An 18268-nucleotide genomic window follows, 5' to 3' on the forward strand; every position below is an offset into this window, starting at 1 on the left:
ACCCTGTGAACATTCATGGCTGAGGTGGCCTTGAGCAAGACCCCTAGTGCTCAGCTGCTCGCTGGGTGCTGGGATGGCTGCCCACCTCTCTGAGAGGTATCTGCTTATTGCCCCTATAGTCACTAGCGTGTGGGTGTATGTTTACTGCCACGGATCGGTAAAATGCGGAGGTTACAGCCTGCGCAAATCTTAACCTTTGGTTCTTTGATGCTTCATTTAGTTACATCAGGCGTGCTGCCGGTGGCTGTAAACAGATTCATGCCATAGCTGTGGACATCAAGGAGCGATCTGGCAGATCTGGCAGTAAACCTTTACACCTAACAAGCTTGACAAAGTAGCTCAAAACTACTGTTTTGAAAAGAAGACATTCCCACATCTTACTGGTAGTGTTTATTTCAATGAGAAAAGGTGTGTCTTCCAGCAAAAAACACTTTTAAGATGAATGTTTTTTTTTTTAAATCAAATCTGTTAATATGCAAATTATATATATATATATATATATATATATATATATATATATATATATATATATATATATATATATATATATATACATATGCTCCACCGATAAGACCCCCTAATAAGTCACATAAACATCGCCATTTGTTTCCACTGGAAAGTGATGGTGATAAGCTTTGACCACATCTATTTGCATATTTGTACAAAGGGGCGGGGTTGCCAGCCGTTTCACCCAATTCCATTTGTCACTTTCCGAATATTAGGCATGCACAGCGTTTCTGGATTCCGATTGGGTGAAAAGAGCGCTCCTTCATTTGCATAGTCCAGCCCACCGTCGCGAGAGCTCCCTGTCTGAGTTTGGCTCCTCCCCGCGGTGTCGGTGGAGCGGGACGCAGCCCTGTGCTCTGCTCTGCTCTGCTCTGCTGTGCTGTGCTTTGCTCTCCACGGCTTTTTAAAAGCGTACTGATTTTGAAGCGAGCCAGCGACCATATCAGCGACCGAAAACGGGATTATAGGACCCTTTAAGCCCATTTGGGAGAAGGTTACCGAGGAATGTATTCCGCTGACAGCACGTCGGGATAGGATATGTAGTAGTTTCACCCGTATTTTCGCTGTTTTGCCGCTTTTGTTGCGTTTTTATTTTTCTTGGTGGGGACCTCCTTGCTTCAACTCGGCAACTCTCCATTGACATTCCCTCTCTTTGGCAGTTCCTCTGTTTTGCCGCAGTAAGTGTGGACTTTGTGGACGATACGACCAAAAAAATAAAATAAAATAAATACAGCAGACAGACAGACAGAAAGCCTGAGAACAACAGTAGTAGTAGTAGTAGCGGTAGTTGTGAAACGAGTGGTTTTCTTTGCAGACTCAGACTTGTTGTTTTTGGTTGTTTTGCTGAGACCCCCCCCCTACTTTATATAAAATACACCTATCTAACTTTTGCTTTAAGAAATAGTTAACTAGCTACTATGGTTCACTGTTGATAAGAGAAGAATAGATAGATAGATACGTCCCTCCCTATAAGTTCCTATTGCTGCCCAGTCATATATAACTAACTAGCTAGTAGGTTGTAAACTAGCCCAGCCGCTGTTAAAGTGTTGATATGGAGACTTTGGCGAGTGTGTGTGAAGTTAGTTAGCTAGGGCTTGCTAAAGTACCTACTAATACCCCCCAAGTACGCCTCCCTGCATGCTTTGTTTTTGGGTGCTGTTTCGCCTGAGTGTCCCTATGTAGTGTGCTTGTGTTTACTGAGCACGCGAGTCCACAGAGAGATTTGCTATGTTCCCCCACAGTGCGGAGGAAATGGCAACCGCTCTCAGTGGCCGGAGTCTGGGTGGACGGGCGCAGAACCCGCGGAAAGGCCGGATTTTGGGCATCATCGACGCCATCCAGGACGCCGTGGGTCCGCCCAAACAAGCCGCCGCGGACAGAAGGACGGTGGAGAAAACGTGGAAACTCATGGACAAAGTGGTGAGAGCCTTGTGTTTACACTAGAGACGGTTCAGTCTGCCGAACCGATTCTTTCGAACTTTAGGTGTTGTGAAGCCGAGCTCGTTGGCGCGGGTGTTCGATTCATTGATTCAGAAGTCAGGTCAACTCTGTAAGACTTTTATTAACGTGTCAAACTAAAAGTCGTTTTTATTTTGTAAAACATTTTTGCAGTATCAAAAATTACGGAGGAATAAAGTATCAGGGCTCCTTTTATTTAATAAATTGCTCATGCACAATTATTTATTTATTCAAGGGAACGTTTTATGTTTTAATATTAATACATTTCTACCTTGTTTCTTTTTGGGGCTCTGCATGGAAAAAAAGATGATCTATAAGCCGTGTTTTAAAGTGACTTATAACTTTGTATAAACTCTGTTTGCTGATGTGTAAACTGCAGCTCTGGAACATGCACTGGCCCTAAAAGCTATGTTCTGAAAATGCACAGCATGCTTCATTGTGGTCTACTGCTGCCCATCAGCTGCCCATAGTCAGACTGTGCCTTGCTTTTAGGTGAGGTTGTGTCAGAACCCCAGGCTCCAGCTGAAAAACAGCCCTCCCTATATCCTGGACATCCTGCCGGACACCTACCAGCACCTGAGGATGATCCTGTGCAAATACGAGGAGAACCAGAAACTGGTGCAGCTCAGCGAGAACGATTACTTTAAGGTCTACATCGACAGTCTGATGAAGAAATCGAAAAGGGCTATCCGCCTCTTTAAAGAGGGCAAGGAGAGGATGTACGAGGAGCAGTCGCAAGACAGGTAGGGGGTTCTCTGCTCGTGGGCTTCAGGTCTTTGTGTTGTGTAAACAGAGCTAGAAGAATGCTGTTTGCTCCTGCTGGAGCTTTTGTCTGTCCGGTCGCGTACAAAGAGACACTGCAGGGTTTTGTGATGAGCCGTCTTTGTAAATTTCTGCTTGTTTTATGGAGAATGCAGAGTGTGTGTGTGTGTGTGTGTGTGTGTGTGTTTGGGATTTTCAGCTGCCAAGGACAGATTTTGTACACCTAGTTTCCCTGGGGGTCACACAGGTGTGTGTGTGTGTGTGTGTGTGTGTGTGTGTGTGTGTGTGTGTGTTGATGCTGGCAGATGTGTTGTCGTGAAGTAATTGTTGAGTGTTGACACTGTTTTCAGCCTAGTCCCCGGATGAGCCCTGTGCTTTCTGACACCAGCCTGACCCTGCCTTTAAATGTGCTGCCAGGAGCAGGGGGGCTGGACATGGGCAGTTCAGGCCCCATGACTGAAGCTTGTTCATTGCTTTTTGGTCTGCTCTGGCCTTTAGTTTTCTCATGCTCAGCTGCTAATTGCCCATACTGACCCATACTGGAGCAGGGGTCATGCATGTCAAATCTGTCAAACGAGGCAGGCATGTGCTTTCCATAATTAGTGATATTTATGTGTGTGTGTGTGTGTGTGTGTGTGTGTGTGTGTGTTCAAAGGAGGAAGTTTGAGGACAGCACTTTTAATACGTATCCCCGGAGATGATTTGATTGATGTGGGTCAGAGTACTATATGAGGATTCTCGCACTCTTCTGGACAGCAGAATAAGTTGCCGATTTTAATCAAACTTCCCCTTATTCAGTAATATTAGAGGAAAATCTTAGCCTTTTGGTTTCCTGTCAGCCAAATGCAACATTTTCCAGAATGCGCTTTCTAAGACGGCCTCACATTCTGGCCCTGCTGCAATTTAGGTAAACTCTGTCGCTTCGAAGAAGTTTGTTGAGTCCTTTGATGATGCCAGAAACTGGTGGTTCTTTTGGTTGTTGGTCTATAGCCCAGTATGCCTCTCTGTGTGGCGTGTGGTGCTGATTATGGATGAGCTCTTGGCAGAGGTGTTTAATTTGGGGGAATTGACAGCGCTCCCTCATGCTGACCTCAGACTCCCTGCTCTCCGCAGGGGAGGAATAATGGAGAAAACAGGCGAGCGCATGAGGGGATTGCTCTATGTGTGAGTGGATGTTTGTTTTCGGGCAGTTTTGAGGCCTGTAGTATCAGAGACCAGCAGAATTGTGCTGTTGTCATATACTTTTGAGTATTTTTATCAACTGAAAGAAGTTAACGTTAGGATATGTTGACATTTGACATCATTCGACACTCCTTCTACGTTCAGATAGTTTCCTATATGACATACAGGCAAGCAGAACTGTGTTAAAGCTGTTTATCAGGGCAGTAAATGTTTATTTGTGCAGAAAAAACACTAATCCTACAATAAATACAATAATACAATGTCCAAACATCATTTTAATGAACCCTGATATTACTTGCAGCGACCATCCAGTACTTGGCTTACATTTTAGGGACCCTATCTTAGAAAAATTAATTTCCCTGGGTATTGTTTTGGTGCAAAGTTAAAAAAAATAATATATCATACAGATCATACAGTCCATTTATGGAAACGGCTGTGTAAAACAGTCTATTTAGAATCTATTGTGTGTCTGATTTCACAGCAACCAACTTGTTTACATGTCCTCGCCGATTCCTCTGATGCCCCATAACCAGCTCATTTACATATCTGTTCATTCCACAATAGCCAGCTCATTTACATATCTGCACATTATTCTGATGTCACAATAACCAACTCATTTACATATCCCCATATATTCCTCCGATGTGACAAACAACTCTTGTACGTTTCTCTGTGTATTAGTTCTGATGTCACAATAACCAAGTTATTATCCAAACGCCACCTTTTCCTCTGATATCACAAGAAGCAAACTTTTGATGAAGCGAACTTTCTGATGTCACAAGAAGCCAACTCCTTTACACATCTCTGCTTGTTCCTATGAGATCACAAGGACTAATTTGTTTACAGAGTTCAACTGTTAACCTGCAGTTTAACCCCCCTGCTTTTTGAATTAGGCACAGCCAATTGGAACTCCTTTATCTTATATCGATCTTAAAGGTACAGTAACTGATTCAGCCTGGTTAATTCTAAGAATTGGAAAAATAAAAATGTGGCCGTTTAAAATGTGTTTAAAACAAACTTTTTGTTGCTTTTATTCTAAAATATGTTTTTTTACAAGCACAGCAATATGCAAAAAAGGTTTGTTCAGCAAAAAAAAGCAATTGTTCAAAACAAACAGTACTGTATCTATGACTCCATGTCCTGGTTTTGTATGAAAACAAACCAATGTGTATGTGTGTGTTAGTCTGGGGAGATGAGGATGAGAAAACAGTGGGTGAGGGGTTGTGTTTGGGGTGAGGGAGAGGTAGAGAAGCATTTGTTAGCCTGGGGACTCTGGCTGACAGGCTGTTCTGACACTCTGCCGTAGACTGTGACACACACTGTGCTTAGAGCAGAGGTTTTGGCTGATGGCCTGCCATGTCTCCATGTCTTAAATCTCCAGAGAGAGGCCCGCTGCCCTCCAGGTCTCATTGCGGCGGCCCACAAACAAAGGGGAACGGTTCTCTATAGAGACAAAAGAAGAGGAGAGCCAAGGAGAGCAAGACTGATATGAAGACCCTGTGGCTTTATCAGTATCGGTGTCAGTACTGGTGAAATTCCCATCGATAAAGCACAGATAATTAATGGCTTTTCTTAGAAAGTAATTAAACCGCTGCCAGGAAAAGAACCAGTTCGATGTGACACGCTGGTCTTTCTAGGTCCTGCTTATGGCCCGGACTTCTAACACTGAAATACATGCCAAACTGCAGAGCTTACCAGTTATCAGAAGTGGTATCAGTCTCTCAGTTGTGTTATCAGTCTGTCCTTAGAGAAGAGAGTAGGGATATGCACTGTATGGGTGTGTAAAGTAATCAGTGAAGTTTTAACAGCCTGACGGAAGGTACGCAGTAAGCAAAGCTGCAGTGCTGGGATATATCAGCAAGCTGAGCCCCACGGTTTGCAGCCTGGCCTCGCTGCACGCTGCACGTGTGCTTTAGTAATTACACTCCACCTCCTGATCCCAGCCATGGGATGCTCTCTCGCGCTCTCTCGCGCTCTCTCTCTCGCGCTCTCTCTCTCGCGCTCTCTCTGCCTGCTGTAAATATCATCCCTGCTGCCATGCAGCGGCCTTACTTGTGCTGGCTGCGGAAGAGGGAAATATTGAACAACACACAAGGAAAGCTGGTTTCAAAGGGATTTTTATTTCCAGATTTGGAATATTGGCTTTTCCTTGACCCATTTTCCACTTATAAGAACAAACAGTAGTACACAAATATTTCAAGAAATAAGCTTGATCTGTTGTGCTTCCTTTTATTTGATGTCGGCGCTATAATGCTGAGCACAGCCAGGGCGAATAAAAGCTGTTCTCTGGCACTAATTTGCAAACACTGGAAATCCGTGTGCTGTGGAAGGTCCTTTAATTAATCATACCTAAAGCTAATTAACTTAAAAGAGTAGGTTCTGAGGCCAGGCTAATGCAATTAGTCCAGGATTTGAAATTCTTGGATCAAGAAGAACTCGCACACCCCCTCTCCCCTCCATTTTTATAATTAATAATAACAATAAAACAAATAATAACTTTATCCAAGCCTTACTCTTGTTTACAGTTTTCTGTGAAAGCACGAAAGTCTGCTGGGCAGAAAGGAAGTGGCTTTTATTCTTGCGGAGGAGGTGTTTGACAGGATCCGTCTTCTGGCAGGACCAGAGGCACTAAGCTGACATCGCCGGTTGTGCTACATCGAACACTATTGGCTGACTGCTGATTTTCCATGTGCCTCTGTCTGACTGTGATGGTCTAAATGCATTAGCATCAATTAGTAGTGACATTAAGAGCTGATCTAACAGCACTGTGAGATAGAGACGAATGGGAGGGGGGGCATGGGCGTATTGAACGCATACACTGTTGGCAAGCTGCACAGACCAAAGCGAAGTAGTAGTTGTAGCCGGAGTCTCAGTTTGCGGTGCTTATTCTGTGGTTTTCTTAGGCCTGTCTCTCGGTCCAGTGTTGGAATAAGGCCACTGCCAAAGACTACAGAGGAATGACAGGCTAAAGGCTGCAGGAGACTCTGAGTAACACAGATATTTAGATTAAAATGACTGTTTATGCTCAGTAGTTCAGTCATGCTGCTCAACAGTAGGGATGCAGATTAGCTAGAACGCACTGGATGGAAAAGGTTTAGCAATAACAGAGACCTGGTGGCATCGGCAATATAGCCAATCTGAACTGTTTGCTGCAGTGAGGCTCCCATCCATGGGTTTAGTGGGCAACTGTGAGGTTTGTTAAAGATTGCAGCCCTCAGTAAATGGCCCGCTAGCCACTCCACCCTGCCTAGACTTTATTTATTACATCCCGTATGTACTAGTAGGGTTAGCCCACACATTATGAGCCATTTTTGGTGCCTCAAATAGTTGCCCTCTTTCTCTCGGCCAATGAGTGAGGAACAGCAAGCTAAATATCTAATTTAACTCAAATGCACCATTCAGCCTTTCCAGCTTCAGCAAGGGCTTGAGCCAAGAGAAACACTGTACTAGTGGTGTCCCAGAGTCTAGGCTTTGCACTTCTCAACCATAGGACCTTTCAAATGCAGCTTTCGGAAGGATCGAAGGCCATCGGTTAGCCGTGACGTGCGAGTGCGGCCTGCTCAGACCATTTCAGATCTGGGTGAATGAATCCTGAGGGGGAGACTGTTGTATACCAAGGTCTGTCCTGCCTCAGCTGCAGCCTAGACCTTGGGATGCACCTACTTGGCGTCCCAAGTCATTGGTATTGGTTAGCGAAATGAAGCCTGCAAGGATTACATGAAATCGAATCCCTCTATGTGAGCTTACAAGCTTGCATACTCTCTGTGGTTCTGTTTCGGCTGTCGTGTATGAGCACTCAACCACTGCAGGTGGCGCTATGACACATTTTCTGGTCCTTTTAAAAAATTAATCGACATTAAGTGACATTCAGAACCTCGGCTCTTTTTTCAGTTTTGCCCATGCTGATTATTTGAATGCACAAAAGTACCTTTACATACTACCGTGTGCGTAGTCACCTGACCCCGCCCCGTCCAATCTGCGACATGGAAGCAACATGAACACAGAGTCAGTTGAGCAACTTGAGCAGCTTATATAATCGTTCAGTTATTGCAATCGAGATTAAAAAGTTTCATTAATCGTGGTGCTGAGCTCAGGTCATATCACCCAGCGCTACTGTAGAATACTGCCTTTTCAACACTGACCAATCAAATGCTTTGTCGTGTGGTATGTTTGTGTATGAAGTTTGCTCAGTGACCTGGTGAACGAAGCTTTTGCTCGACCCCTGTGGTCGTTCAGTTAAACCACAATGAGGTCATTTTTGTTCGCCAAAGTGTACTGAGGCCTTTATTTTCTCCTCCACGGCAGGGCCGAATAGTTCTGAACACTGAGGGTTTGCCACCGGGCTGAGCATGGTTAGCTAACCATGCCTGGCACTACGAACCGTTTGGTGGGAGTGCTTAATGATGTGGGGATCTGCTGGTTGCCTCCACATTGTTGTTGCAAGATCAGGGGTCTACAGAAAATGGAAAAAGTGAGGCTAACATAGCTAATAGTAGCATAGTTGAAGTCGTCACATGCTTGCGTGAAACTTCATTGAGCTAATTTCAAACCGATGTGGATTGCAGCATTATTTGGCACTTTGTGGTTTGAGACGAGTGTGATTTTTGCATGTACTAACAGACTAGCGGCTTCGGTAGGTAAGCTAGCGTTTGATAGTTACATTCATCATGTAGTTGCACTATAAGTTTGCACTAAACTGTTGCATAATCATTACGAGACACAGCGCACTTCTTCATCCTGACTTAGCAACACGGCAAATGGAAAAAGAAACCGCAACCGGCATAGTGCGGTACGGCATGGCCTTAGTAACCGTTTGCCCCTGCAGTGGAAAAGAGGCCTATATGATGTCATTACAGTGACAGTACTGGCAGTGCTAGAGGGCTTTTGCCTGACTGCATCCTTTTCCTTTTAGCTGTAACACTTTTTGTGAATTGAAAGAGCAAAATAATAAAGAGCAAATAATACCAGGCAGAACTTTGGCTAATCGGACATACTGGGGCTGTGTGAGTGTGCTTCCTGTGTTCATTTAGCTCACAAAGTGTGAGCTTTGGATTGGAAAACAAGCCCCAAAAAAATTTTAAACGTCATGTCTAACGCACTGCTTTCAGACTGGCAACCAAGTGCTATTTACATATTTTGCATCTGATTTGCAGCTGATCGTATCCCGTAAGTGTAAACATGCAAAATCTGATCTTTTTAGCTGTTACATAAAGGATCCAAAGTTCCTAGCACACTTCAACACACAGATCCAGTCAGGTTGGAAAAGGGAAAATGACTCTGATCAGGGGAAAACTAAGATCTCGTCTGTTTTGAGCATTATCTTGAGCGCGCTGCCTGAACGCAGGCAGAAAGTGCTAAGAAATGCATGTAGGTTGCTGTGGCTTTGAGGTGAGCTTAGTTGTGAGAAGCACAGCGCCGTTCAGTGTGATAGAAGGGGTTTGTTCTTTTTAAAAAATTTTTTTTTTTTGAAGCTCACGTAGGCGAATATCTGAGGTTTGGCCTTTAACAAGGCTAGAGATAGTGGAGATGGGCTCCTCTGCTGTCTCGTCTCGGCCCGGCCCAGCCCTGCCTTCTTGCCGCTCTTGCTTTTCTGCCTGGCCTAACCTCTGAAATCGAGCTCTGCATTTACTCTCTCTGCAGATAATGGAAGGACGTGGTGTGCACCGTGCTCCGGTCCTCTCCGTCCTCTTGTCAGCTTCGTAAGTGGTGTGGGAGGGAGGATTACGCACCCTTGGCGATGGCTTTCGCAGAGCTAATGTACTCTGCTGGCTGTGTGGCTGGTGCCATCAGTTTTCATCCACTTTGCTGTAAATTCAGCCTCCCTCACTCTAAATCGGTTAACTGTGCGGTTTCTGAAGGCCTGCCCGTCTCTCAGGTGCTTTTGGTGCCTCGCTAACATTTTTTAGTGTCAGCTTGTTTAGTTCCAGCCTGACCGCAGTGTCTCAGATGTTACTTTACACATGTACTATAGAGCCTTAAACGGTTCCTAAACGCGTCTCGGCTTGAATGTAGAGGTAGAGGTAAAAACGCTCAGTTGGTGTAGAAGCTCTGGAGGTTTTCGTGTGCTTTAAAAGGGTTCTTCACCCTTGCACATGAACTGAGCGTTTCTTTAGGGCTCCAACAGTGGTTCCTCTGTGTCAGAGGTTCTTGGCTCTAGCTCAGCGTGGAGTTGAGTACTGTCATTCTCGTATTAACAGTGCGAGAAGGTTGCCATGGTCATGCAAAAACCTTATGTCTGCTAATTGAAAACGTCACAGGAGAAGGACAAAACCTTGTAGCGGAAGTAGGGTTGTAATGGTATGAGATTTTTTAACGTTATGATGACTGTCCCAGAAAATATCATCAGCTGTGACCGAATCGGACCTCATTAGTGTTGCGCTGTATAAGGAGAGACTGTTCTGCTCACCAAGTAGCGCTGGAGCTGTGTTTAAAGCTTCGTACACACACATGCACACACTGAATTCTGAAGGAAAATAAGTGAAGCTCTGTGCTGTTTGTGTGATGATAATCTTTGACCGCTATGTAGCTTGGAAACGTAAGCCACCCATTAACTAGGGGAATTGCATTGGAAAATATCTGAAATTCACGACTCTCAGTGGCTGGGAACTGTCACTTGCTTATATGAGGAAACACCGCCGACTTCACTACGTTCCACTGTCTGTTACTTGAGTAATTCCACTCAAAATGCATTCCTGTCCACGTTCAGCTGGTGTAGTGAGCTACAATGTTTACTGTAAATTACGAGTGCATTTGAATTCTACTTCATGATTCGGGTAAAAATTAAGACAAAAATGGTAGACATACTCATTAGTGCCCTCAAGCGTTAATAGGGAACCCTTTTGGTCACAGCCATGGTTACATGGTATGACAGTATGTGGTATTGCACAGTTCTTTCTTGTTTTTGTTGTTTACTAAAGAATGAAAAATGGATCTTTTTTGGTAAACAAAATATTTGCCATATTTAAAACAACTAATTACTGAAGGTATATGTAAAATGTCTCCCATGACATTTTCTTATGAAAAGAAATAAATAAAAAAGATGCACCTGAGGTCCATTTTGTTTCCAGCGGATGGTGATTTTCATTCTGAGTTAGTCTGCTGATTATTTTCTCCATTAATCAATGTATTGTTTGGTTTTTCAAACTCTGAATATAGGATTCTCTTGCATATTAAATTTGGTTGTATTTTGCTCCCAGTACCAGTATCAAGCAAATGTACGTGGCGTAACCACCATCAATCATCATAACATTGTATACCTATGTGAAGTCATTTTGGAGCATTTCTATTGGTCCGTTTATCTTGAAATATGAAGAACCACTGCCAGATTAGATAGAAAAAATGTTTACAAAATGTTTGCATTTTAAATTTTCTTACACAAATAATAAAGAAGCCTGTAAACAATGCATTCGAGTTGCTGGTAGCTCTTCCTACTTGATATTTGTCCTGTCAATATTATCTTTTTTGTTTCACATATTTTGATTTGATGAAGGTGGAGCTGCACACCGTATTGAAAGTGTCGAAAGTTCAATACTTTCTCAGTTCTTCCATTCGACAAAAGATTCAATACTCTTGACTTTCAGTACTTTGATTTAAGTAAAGTAGCTCTAGGTTGATTTCATGCTTTGCTTACATTTGAGGAGTTTGTGCTAGGGCTGCCCAGTATGATGATGATCATTTACATGACAATATGCGTGTTGTGGATATTGCAGGTGGAATGCAATGTAATTTTAGTACAGAGAGAGCAGAATTAGCCCTGGTTCATTGAATTTAGTTCTGTGTGTGGAATACTGGATATTGATCGTTTGTACTTTTTGTAGTTTTGGATTGTATTTATTGTGCAGTATTATATGTGTACCAACACTGTATCCTTTTTGTCCATTCTAATTCATCAGAAATCCAAAAACTCAAATATTGTGAGAAATGATCATGATTTTCTGTTAATCGCTCACCCCCATTTTGTACTGACACATGAGATGAAAATAAGCGTTCTGAAATTAATTAGTTTTTGAGGGCCGTTTTCACTGTGTGCTGTAGTATCAGTTGGTATTGAGCATTGCAATAGCATACGATTCAAAATTCTGGAGCTGTGACCGCCCTGCTCGGATGTGTAATGGCAGGAATATTCATTAGGTTTGTATTGGTGTGTCTTGTGTACTTACAGGCAGCTTCTGTAAAAACAAAAGGATGTTAATTCCAGCATGTTGAAACCTTCACAGCGAAGAACACCCTTTTGAGACCATCGTTTTTAAGTGTGTGAGGTTGAGCAGGTGATGTTTGATTTTCTTTTTTTTTTTATTCTTTTTCTTGCTTTTTGACAAAGGCAGCGCTTTGCTTTCGTTCTCTTTCTTCTTCACAGTCTTAATTAACTCTGCGCCTTCAGTTCATGGTGGTTTCTCTCTGTGCAAGTGGGCGTCAGTTAAGTTAGCTTGCAGCTCAGCATGTCTGGCCGTGCCGGGCCTCTGTGTATGTGTGTGTGTATGTGTATGTATGTGTGTGTGTGTGTGTGTGTGTGTGTGTGTGTGTGTGTCGTGCTCCAGCTCTCTCCACAGAGATAAACACATCGCAGTGGTTGTTTGGACCTGCCCACCTTTCAGCCCTCCACCATCTGCTGTGAGTAAACAGCAAAGGTTCAACACGTTACAGGATGCGCACCGCGCCGAAACATGGTGCTTCATCATCGCCATCATCATCATCCTCTCATCACACAGAAGCACAAACTCATTAGTCACCGAGAAAGGACAGCCCCGAGGCCTTACGCTGCTGCTGCTGCTGGAAGACATGTTTGCACGCTTACCAAAACTAAAGTTCTAGGCGGAGTGTAACGCCACTATTTTGAGGGGTGACTGACCTGAAAATGCTGTTATGCGGCTGTAACAGTATGCAGAAGTCAGAGGGAGTTGCTCAGCTTGCAAGGTTCAAAATGAGTTGCTGGGTCAGCACCTTTTCCTAAACTGTTATTTTTGTTGCGCTGAAATGAGGCTGTTAGTTGAAGATTCGTACCGCCAGATTTCTGGACTTTTTGAGTGTCTAAATTTCACATCCTTTACATCCTTTTACATTTTCTAGGCGGAGGTTTGGACCTCACGGTTCGGACATCACCCCCAAATGCATGAGTGTAGATTTTTTCATTTATTTATTTAATTTATTATTTATTTAAAACAAATCAAGTTCCGGTCGGTTCCACCTTGTGTTGTGAAGTGCTTCCTAAGGTAGTTTGTACAGCCTGTAGCTTGTTAACAGTCTGGGCAGGTCTTCTAGCTGCCATGAGCCATTTGCAACTGCCATTAGCTCGCAAAAGGGCTTACAGCTTAGGGTTTTTGGGAGGAACTCGCTCTTGTGAAATTTGATTTTGCCTTACGTTTATTAGCCTTCACGCATTAGGCCAACGCATACTCTCCATATGACTGCAAGCACTGAACCGTTGCGGCCATACCATGACTATACTGTTCCACCCTCTATTTTTAATATTTAAAAAATGTTGGTTAAACTGTTGATGCAAGTGGTAATATTTCATTAATGGACTTTTAGACTTTTTTTTTTATCAGTTGCTGCAAAAAAATCTCAAGCATTAAATTTTTTTTTTTAATAATGATTTTTTAATGTCATAAAAACTACTGGGTTATTGTATCCACTGGGCCTGTCTGTTTATGTACATTTGCACATTAACCAGTACTGTATTAGTGCTGATTCTAACACAATAACAGCAATAATGCTGACACCATGAAACCGTTTTTTGCTGTGAGCATCATGTCTGCATTGTAGGCTTATTTCACACTTGAGACGAGCAGTTGTGCTCGCTGTGAAATGTGTAACGCCACTATTTTGAGGGGTGACTGACCTGAAAATGCTGTTATGCGGCTGTAACAGTATGCAGAAGTCAGAGGGAATTGCTCAGCTTGCAAGGTTCAAAATGAATTGCTGGGTCAGCACCTTTTCCTAAACTGTTATTTTTGTTGCGCTGAAATGAGGCTGTTAGTTGAAGATTCGTACCGTCAGATTTCTGGACTTTTTGGATTGTCTAAATTTCACATCCTTTACATCCTTTTACATTTTCTAAAAGTTCACATCCTTTACAGGGAACAGAACTCATGGAACAGAGGCTGTTTGTTAGTTGAAGCTTAGTACTATGTCATGTCGTACATGTTTTTATCACTCTTGTTATAATGTTTAAAACTATAATCCCTGCAATAGTTTTGACTTTATTTGTTATGCAATGTGAATATGTATATGATTCAGGATTTCTGCAGTCTTGGGAACTTTTTGGACATTTTGATTTTCTAAATGAAAAGTTCACATCCTTTACAGAGAACAGAACTTTACTTAATTTAATGCATATGAACAGTTTATTTGCTGTATATAACACAGTGGTGGCTCAGCGGTTAGAGCTCCGGGCTGTCGATAACAGGGTTGTGGGTTCGATTCCCGGGCTCGGCAAGCTGCCACTGTTGGGCCCTTGAGCAAGGCCCTTTACCCTCTCTGCTCCCCGGGCGCTGGAGTTGGCTGCCCACCGCTCTGGGTGTGTGTGTGTACTCACTGCCCCTAACACATGTGTGTGTGTGAGTGTGTGTTCACTACCAGATGGGTTAAATGCGGAGGACACATTTCGCTGTACACTGTACAGTGACAAATACGTGCACCTTTATCCTTTTATCCTTTTACATATAACAAAGTAGTTTTCTGTAAATGATTTGTTAAATTACTTCTGCTTAGAAAATCTAAGCAGTTTATCTTAATTTATTTTTTTTATATGTGCAAGAATGCTGTGTGAGATGTGTCAAATCAAGCAAAAATCTACCAAAATTACATTAGAATAGAATAATAAAAAAAAAAATTAAAAGGCAACATTTGAAGTGCAGAGGAAAAACATTTTACAGTGATCACTGCCACAAATTGAAGAATCAGATTGGAATCTGCATGTTTTTACAGCTGTGGCATCTGCCAGCAGTCTATAAAATGATGTACTCACAGTCTATACATTTTATAATCTTACACATTTTGTATTTTCAAAACAGAAATTTTAAATAAATTCAGACCAAACAAAAATGTAAGAAAATTAAGTTTCTCAAAGATCAAATTCCAATATTTCCCCAAAATAGTGGAAAATAACTTAGGAACATAAGAAAACTCTCAATAACTTGCTCACAGTTCCAGTCTAGAAATTATAATTTATAAAATTATCATAAATCATATTTATAAATCACCATTTAGATTAAACCTTGCCGTTATGTGTGAAGCACGACGCCACTTTTCAGTCAGAGCTGACTGAGCAGGCTCTGTTTTCTCTGCAAAAACATTCTGAATGGCTTCTGACTGTGTGCGGAAAATCTCTAATTATTTTAAAAAGGGGAAAACTGATCAGGTTTAAGAATGACTACCCTTTAAACCTGTTGTGCACATATAAAGCAATAGGAGAGACCTTGTGGTGGTACTAAATGAGTTGCTGATATAGTTAATCTAGTGCGTGAGCTGGTATCAGAAATCTGGGGGAATATATATATGTGTATATGTGTGTGTATATATATATATATATATATATATATATATATATATATATATATATATATGTATGTATATGTATATGTATATATATGTATATATCTCCCCCCCTCAACACCCCCGACCACACACACACACACCTTTTGCCCTCACTGAAGGTCCGTTTCTTCGGTGCATCTGGACTGTAGATGTTTGTACCTTTAGTTCTGACTCAGAAAGCTGAAGATGAATCGAAAGTGCCGATGGAGCTGGAAAAAGACAGTGGTGGATGTGAAACCGTGCTAGTCAGTCGCTCAAGAGACCAGCTCTGCAACCCCCCCCCGCCCCCTTCTGATTTCAACTGTGAGAGTGAGCCATACAGGAGTTACGGTGAGTTTTACTTACATTGTAAGTCAGAGAAATTGGATTTTTTACTGTATCCATTATTGATGAAGTAGGAGGAGGGGGTTAGCTTGTAAAACACTGGACTGCTGGACTGTCCCATTTAAAAGGGTCATCAACCCTAATATTAAAACTCGCTATGGGCGCTACTGACCGCATGGTGTAACCATGGCAACATGAACATGCACACACAGCAACAGGCCTGTTTTGTATTTTGAAGCTTTTATTTTCAAGCCGAAGTTTGACTGAATTTGTGTGAGATATTGGATTATGGAGGTTGTGAAATCCCTTGCATTGCAGTTGTTTTACCATAGGTAGGGGGTTAGTTGAGCCTCACTGGGTAGACTGTGGTTTGCTAGGAGTGGGGCTTCTTTTTGATTGGTTTGACGGACCACTTGACATCAGTGTCTTCCAATAATAATGTATGACTTTGATCTTTGACTGTGTAATGACTTTTGTAATAATAATGACTTCCAATAATAATGACCAATTATTATTATTATTATTATTATTATTATTATTTAAAAATATATTTTCTTTCCCATTTTCATAACATGTTGCATATTTTTCATAATATTTTTTTATACTCTTCTATACTCAATGATATTTTCTTCACATATTGTAACAGTATAAATTTACTCAAAGATCGGTCTTTAACCCTGTTTACAACTGATCACTTCATCCGTCTTGAGTAGCAGGATGATATCTGGCTTAGTGTAAACGCAAATGTGGTCTGAACCACATTTGAGCCACATGTTATAGCAGTGTAAGCAATGCCATCTCTTCAAGACCCGTTCCACAACCCAAACCCCTCCCAGTACAACAGAAACGCCAGTTATAATTGGCCCCACCAAGCGAATTTGCATATTCCGTCCCACACAGCCTTCGGATTTCAGGCTGACTAGCCGGAGACTAGTCAGACTAGGCATTTGACTACTAAGTGTAAACACGTGTGGCTAAAATCTTAGCAGGACATGAAGTGACCAGGTGTACAGTCTTTGTTTCCATGGTTACACCATAAATGAGCGTTACCTTTTAAAAGAGTTCTTTTCAGAAATCGTAGTGACTTCATTTGTGATCAGATTTGACCAGATGCATGTTTAACCTTGTAACTGAAATCATAAACAGGGCTAGGAAAGTCAGTTGACCACCCCTCTAAAGGGTCAGGCTCTACGTTGAATGCCCTCCGTTTTTAAACCACTGCAGTTCTTTCATGCGAGCAGCTAGCTTAGCCGATTGTTGTTAATTTGAGTTATTTACAGACTGAGGCCCTCAAGGCCTTCAAAGTTAATGACCCTAGAAGGGATAAAAGGAAGTATGTCCTCCTCCATCTAAGAACCTTTTTTCCCCCCAATGCACCCCCCAACTCTCCTTTCTGCACCCCCCACAGCCCCCACAGCTGCATCGAACACATGCACGCACACACGGACATACACCCCAACACAGTGAAGTTCAAACAACACTGGAGCTGGGGCCCGGCGGCCAGATGTTGCAGTGTATAAGGGGGACCATTTTTTTTTTTTTTTTTTTTTTTTCCTTCTCTTCCTCCATTGATTTTTCTCTTTCTTCTTTCTCTCCTTCATCCCCCGCATCCACACGCCGCATGTTCTTACATGCCGAGGTCCGGATTCGTTTTTTCTTGCCATGTGTAATAAGCATGGGGTCCTGTTCGAGGAATGCGAACTAATAACTGCCACTCAGTGGCACACTATGGTGCTCTCTTTTCATATTACCTCCCTACAATTCGTCTTACTGACCCTGCAATGAGGAATTACATCTGTCTTGAATGCTGCAGGAGTTAATTCAGCACTGGGGAATTAACCAGGGTATGTAAGCTATGTGAAAACGGGATACTCTGATTTTTCTACTGTATGAGGGAGGGGTCAGTACTTTTGCAATGCTGGATACCAACAATGTAAAAACACTCATCAATGCCTGGACGCCATCTATAGGGCTTCATAAACTTTATTATCCATTTGCAATTATCCATCGCAGAATTATGCAATAAATATTATGGAAAAATGTGAGCGCAACGTACAATGCAGAACAGCTTCTGAGATTGGCTCAGTTCTATTCCTTACTAAGCCCCGCCTCTGCTCGCTTGTTATTGACACCCCCCCCCCCCCCCCTTGTGGATTTTTCAAATGTGCTGGGAGAGGCTGGGAGACCTGCTGTTATTGAGGGTGGACATACCCTTTAAAAATTCATTAAGATGATTAATAATAATAATGAATAATTGATAATGCTAACAGTATTCTGCACAGACTGCAGAGTCATTCCGTGCTTTTTGGGATGAGGTTGTTGCTGCATGTCTCAGATTTTGTTCATTCAGTTTAAAAAAAAAAAAAAAAAGGAACCTTTTTGTGTCTTATTGACTACATCTTGATTGGACTGGTTGTACAGTTTTCCAAGTTTTAAATAAAATCACTGGTCAGCCCAAGACTACCGCTTAAATAACACCTCAACGTGTACAGTATCAACC

General features: G+C 42.3%; 1 protein-coding gene across 1 annotated transcript in view; it reads left to right on the forward strand.

Annotated features, from left to right (window-relative positions):
• Positions 1–845: 845 nt before the first annotated feature.
• cblb (Cbl proto-oncogene B, E3 ubiquitin protein ligase) overlaps positions 846–18268 on the forward strand; it is a 105089-nt gene continuing 87666 nt past the window's right edge. The window contains exons 1-3 of the mRNA XM_072658248.1: positions 846–1184; positions 1749–1926; positions 2458–2708. Of these exons, the coding sequence (XP_072514349.1) occupies positions 1759–1926; positions 2458–2708 (419 nt within the window). The 5' untranslated portion in view covers positions 846–1184; positions 1749–1758. The remainder of the gene's footprint in view (positions 1185–1748; positions 1927–2457; positions 2709–18268) is intronic.

Source organism: Salminus brasiliensis, chromosome 16, assembly GCF_030463535.1.
Source record: "Salminus brasiliensis chromosome 16, fSalBra1.hap2, whole genome shotgun sequence".
NCBI lineage: Eukaryota > Metazoa > Chordata > Actinopteri > Characiformes > Bryconidae > Salminus > Salminus brasiliensis.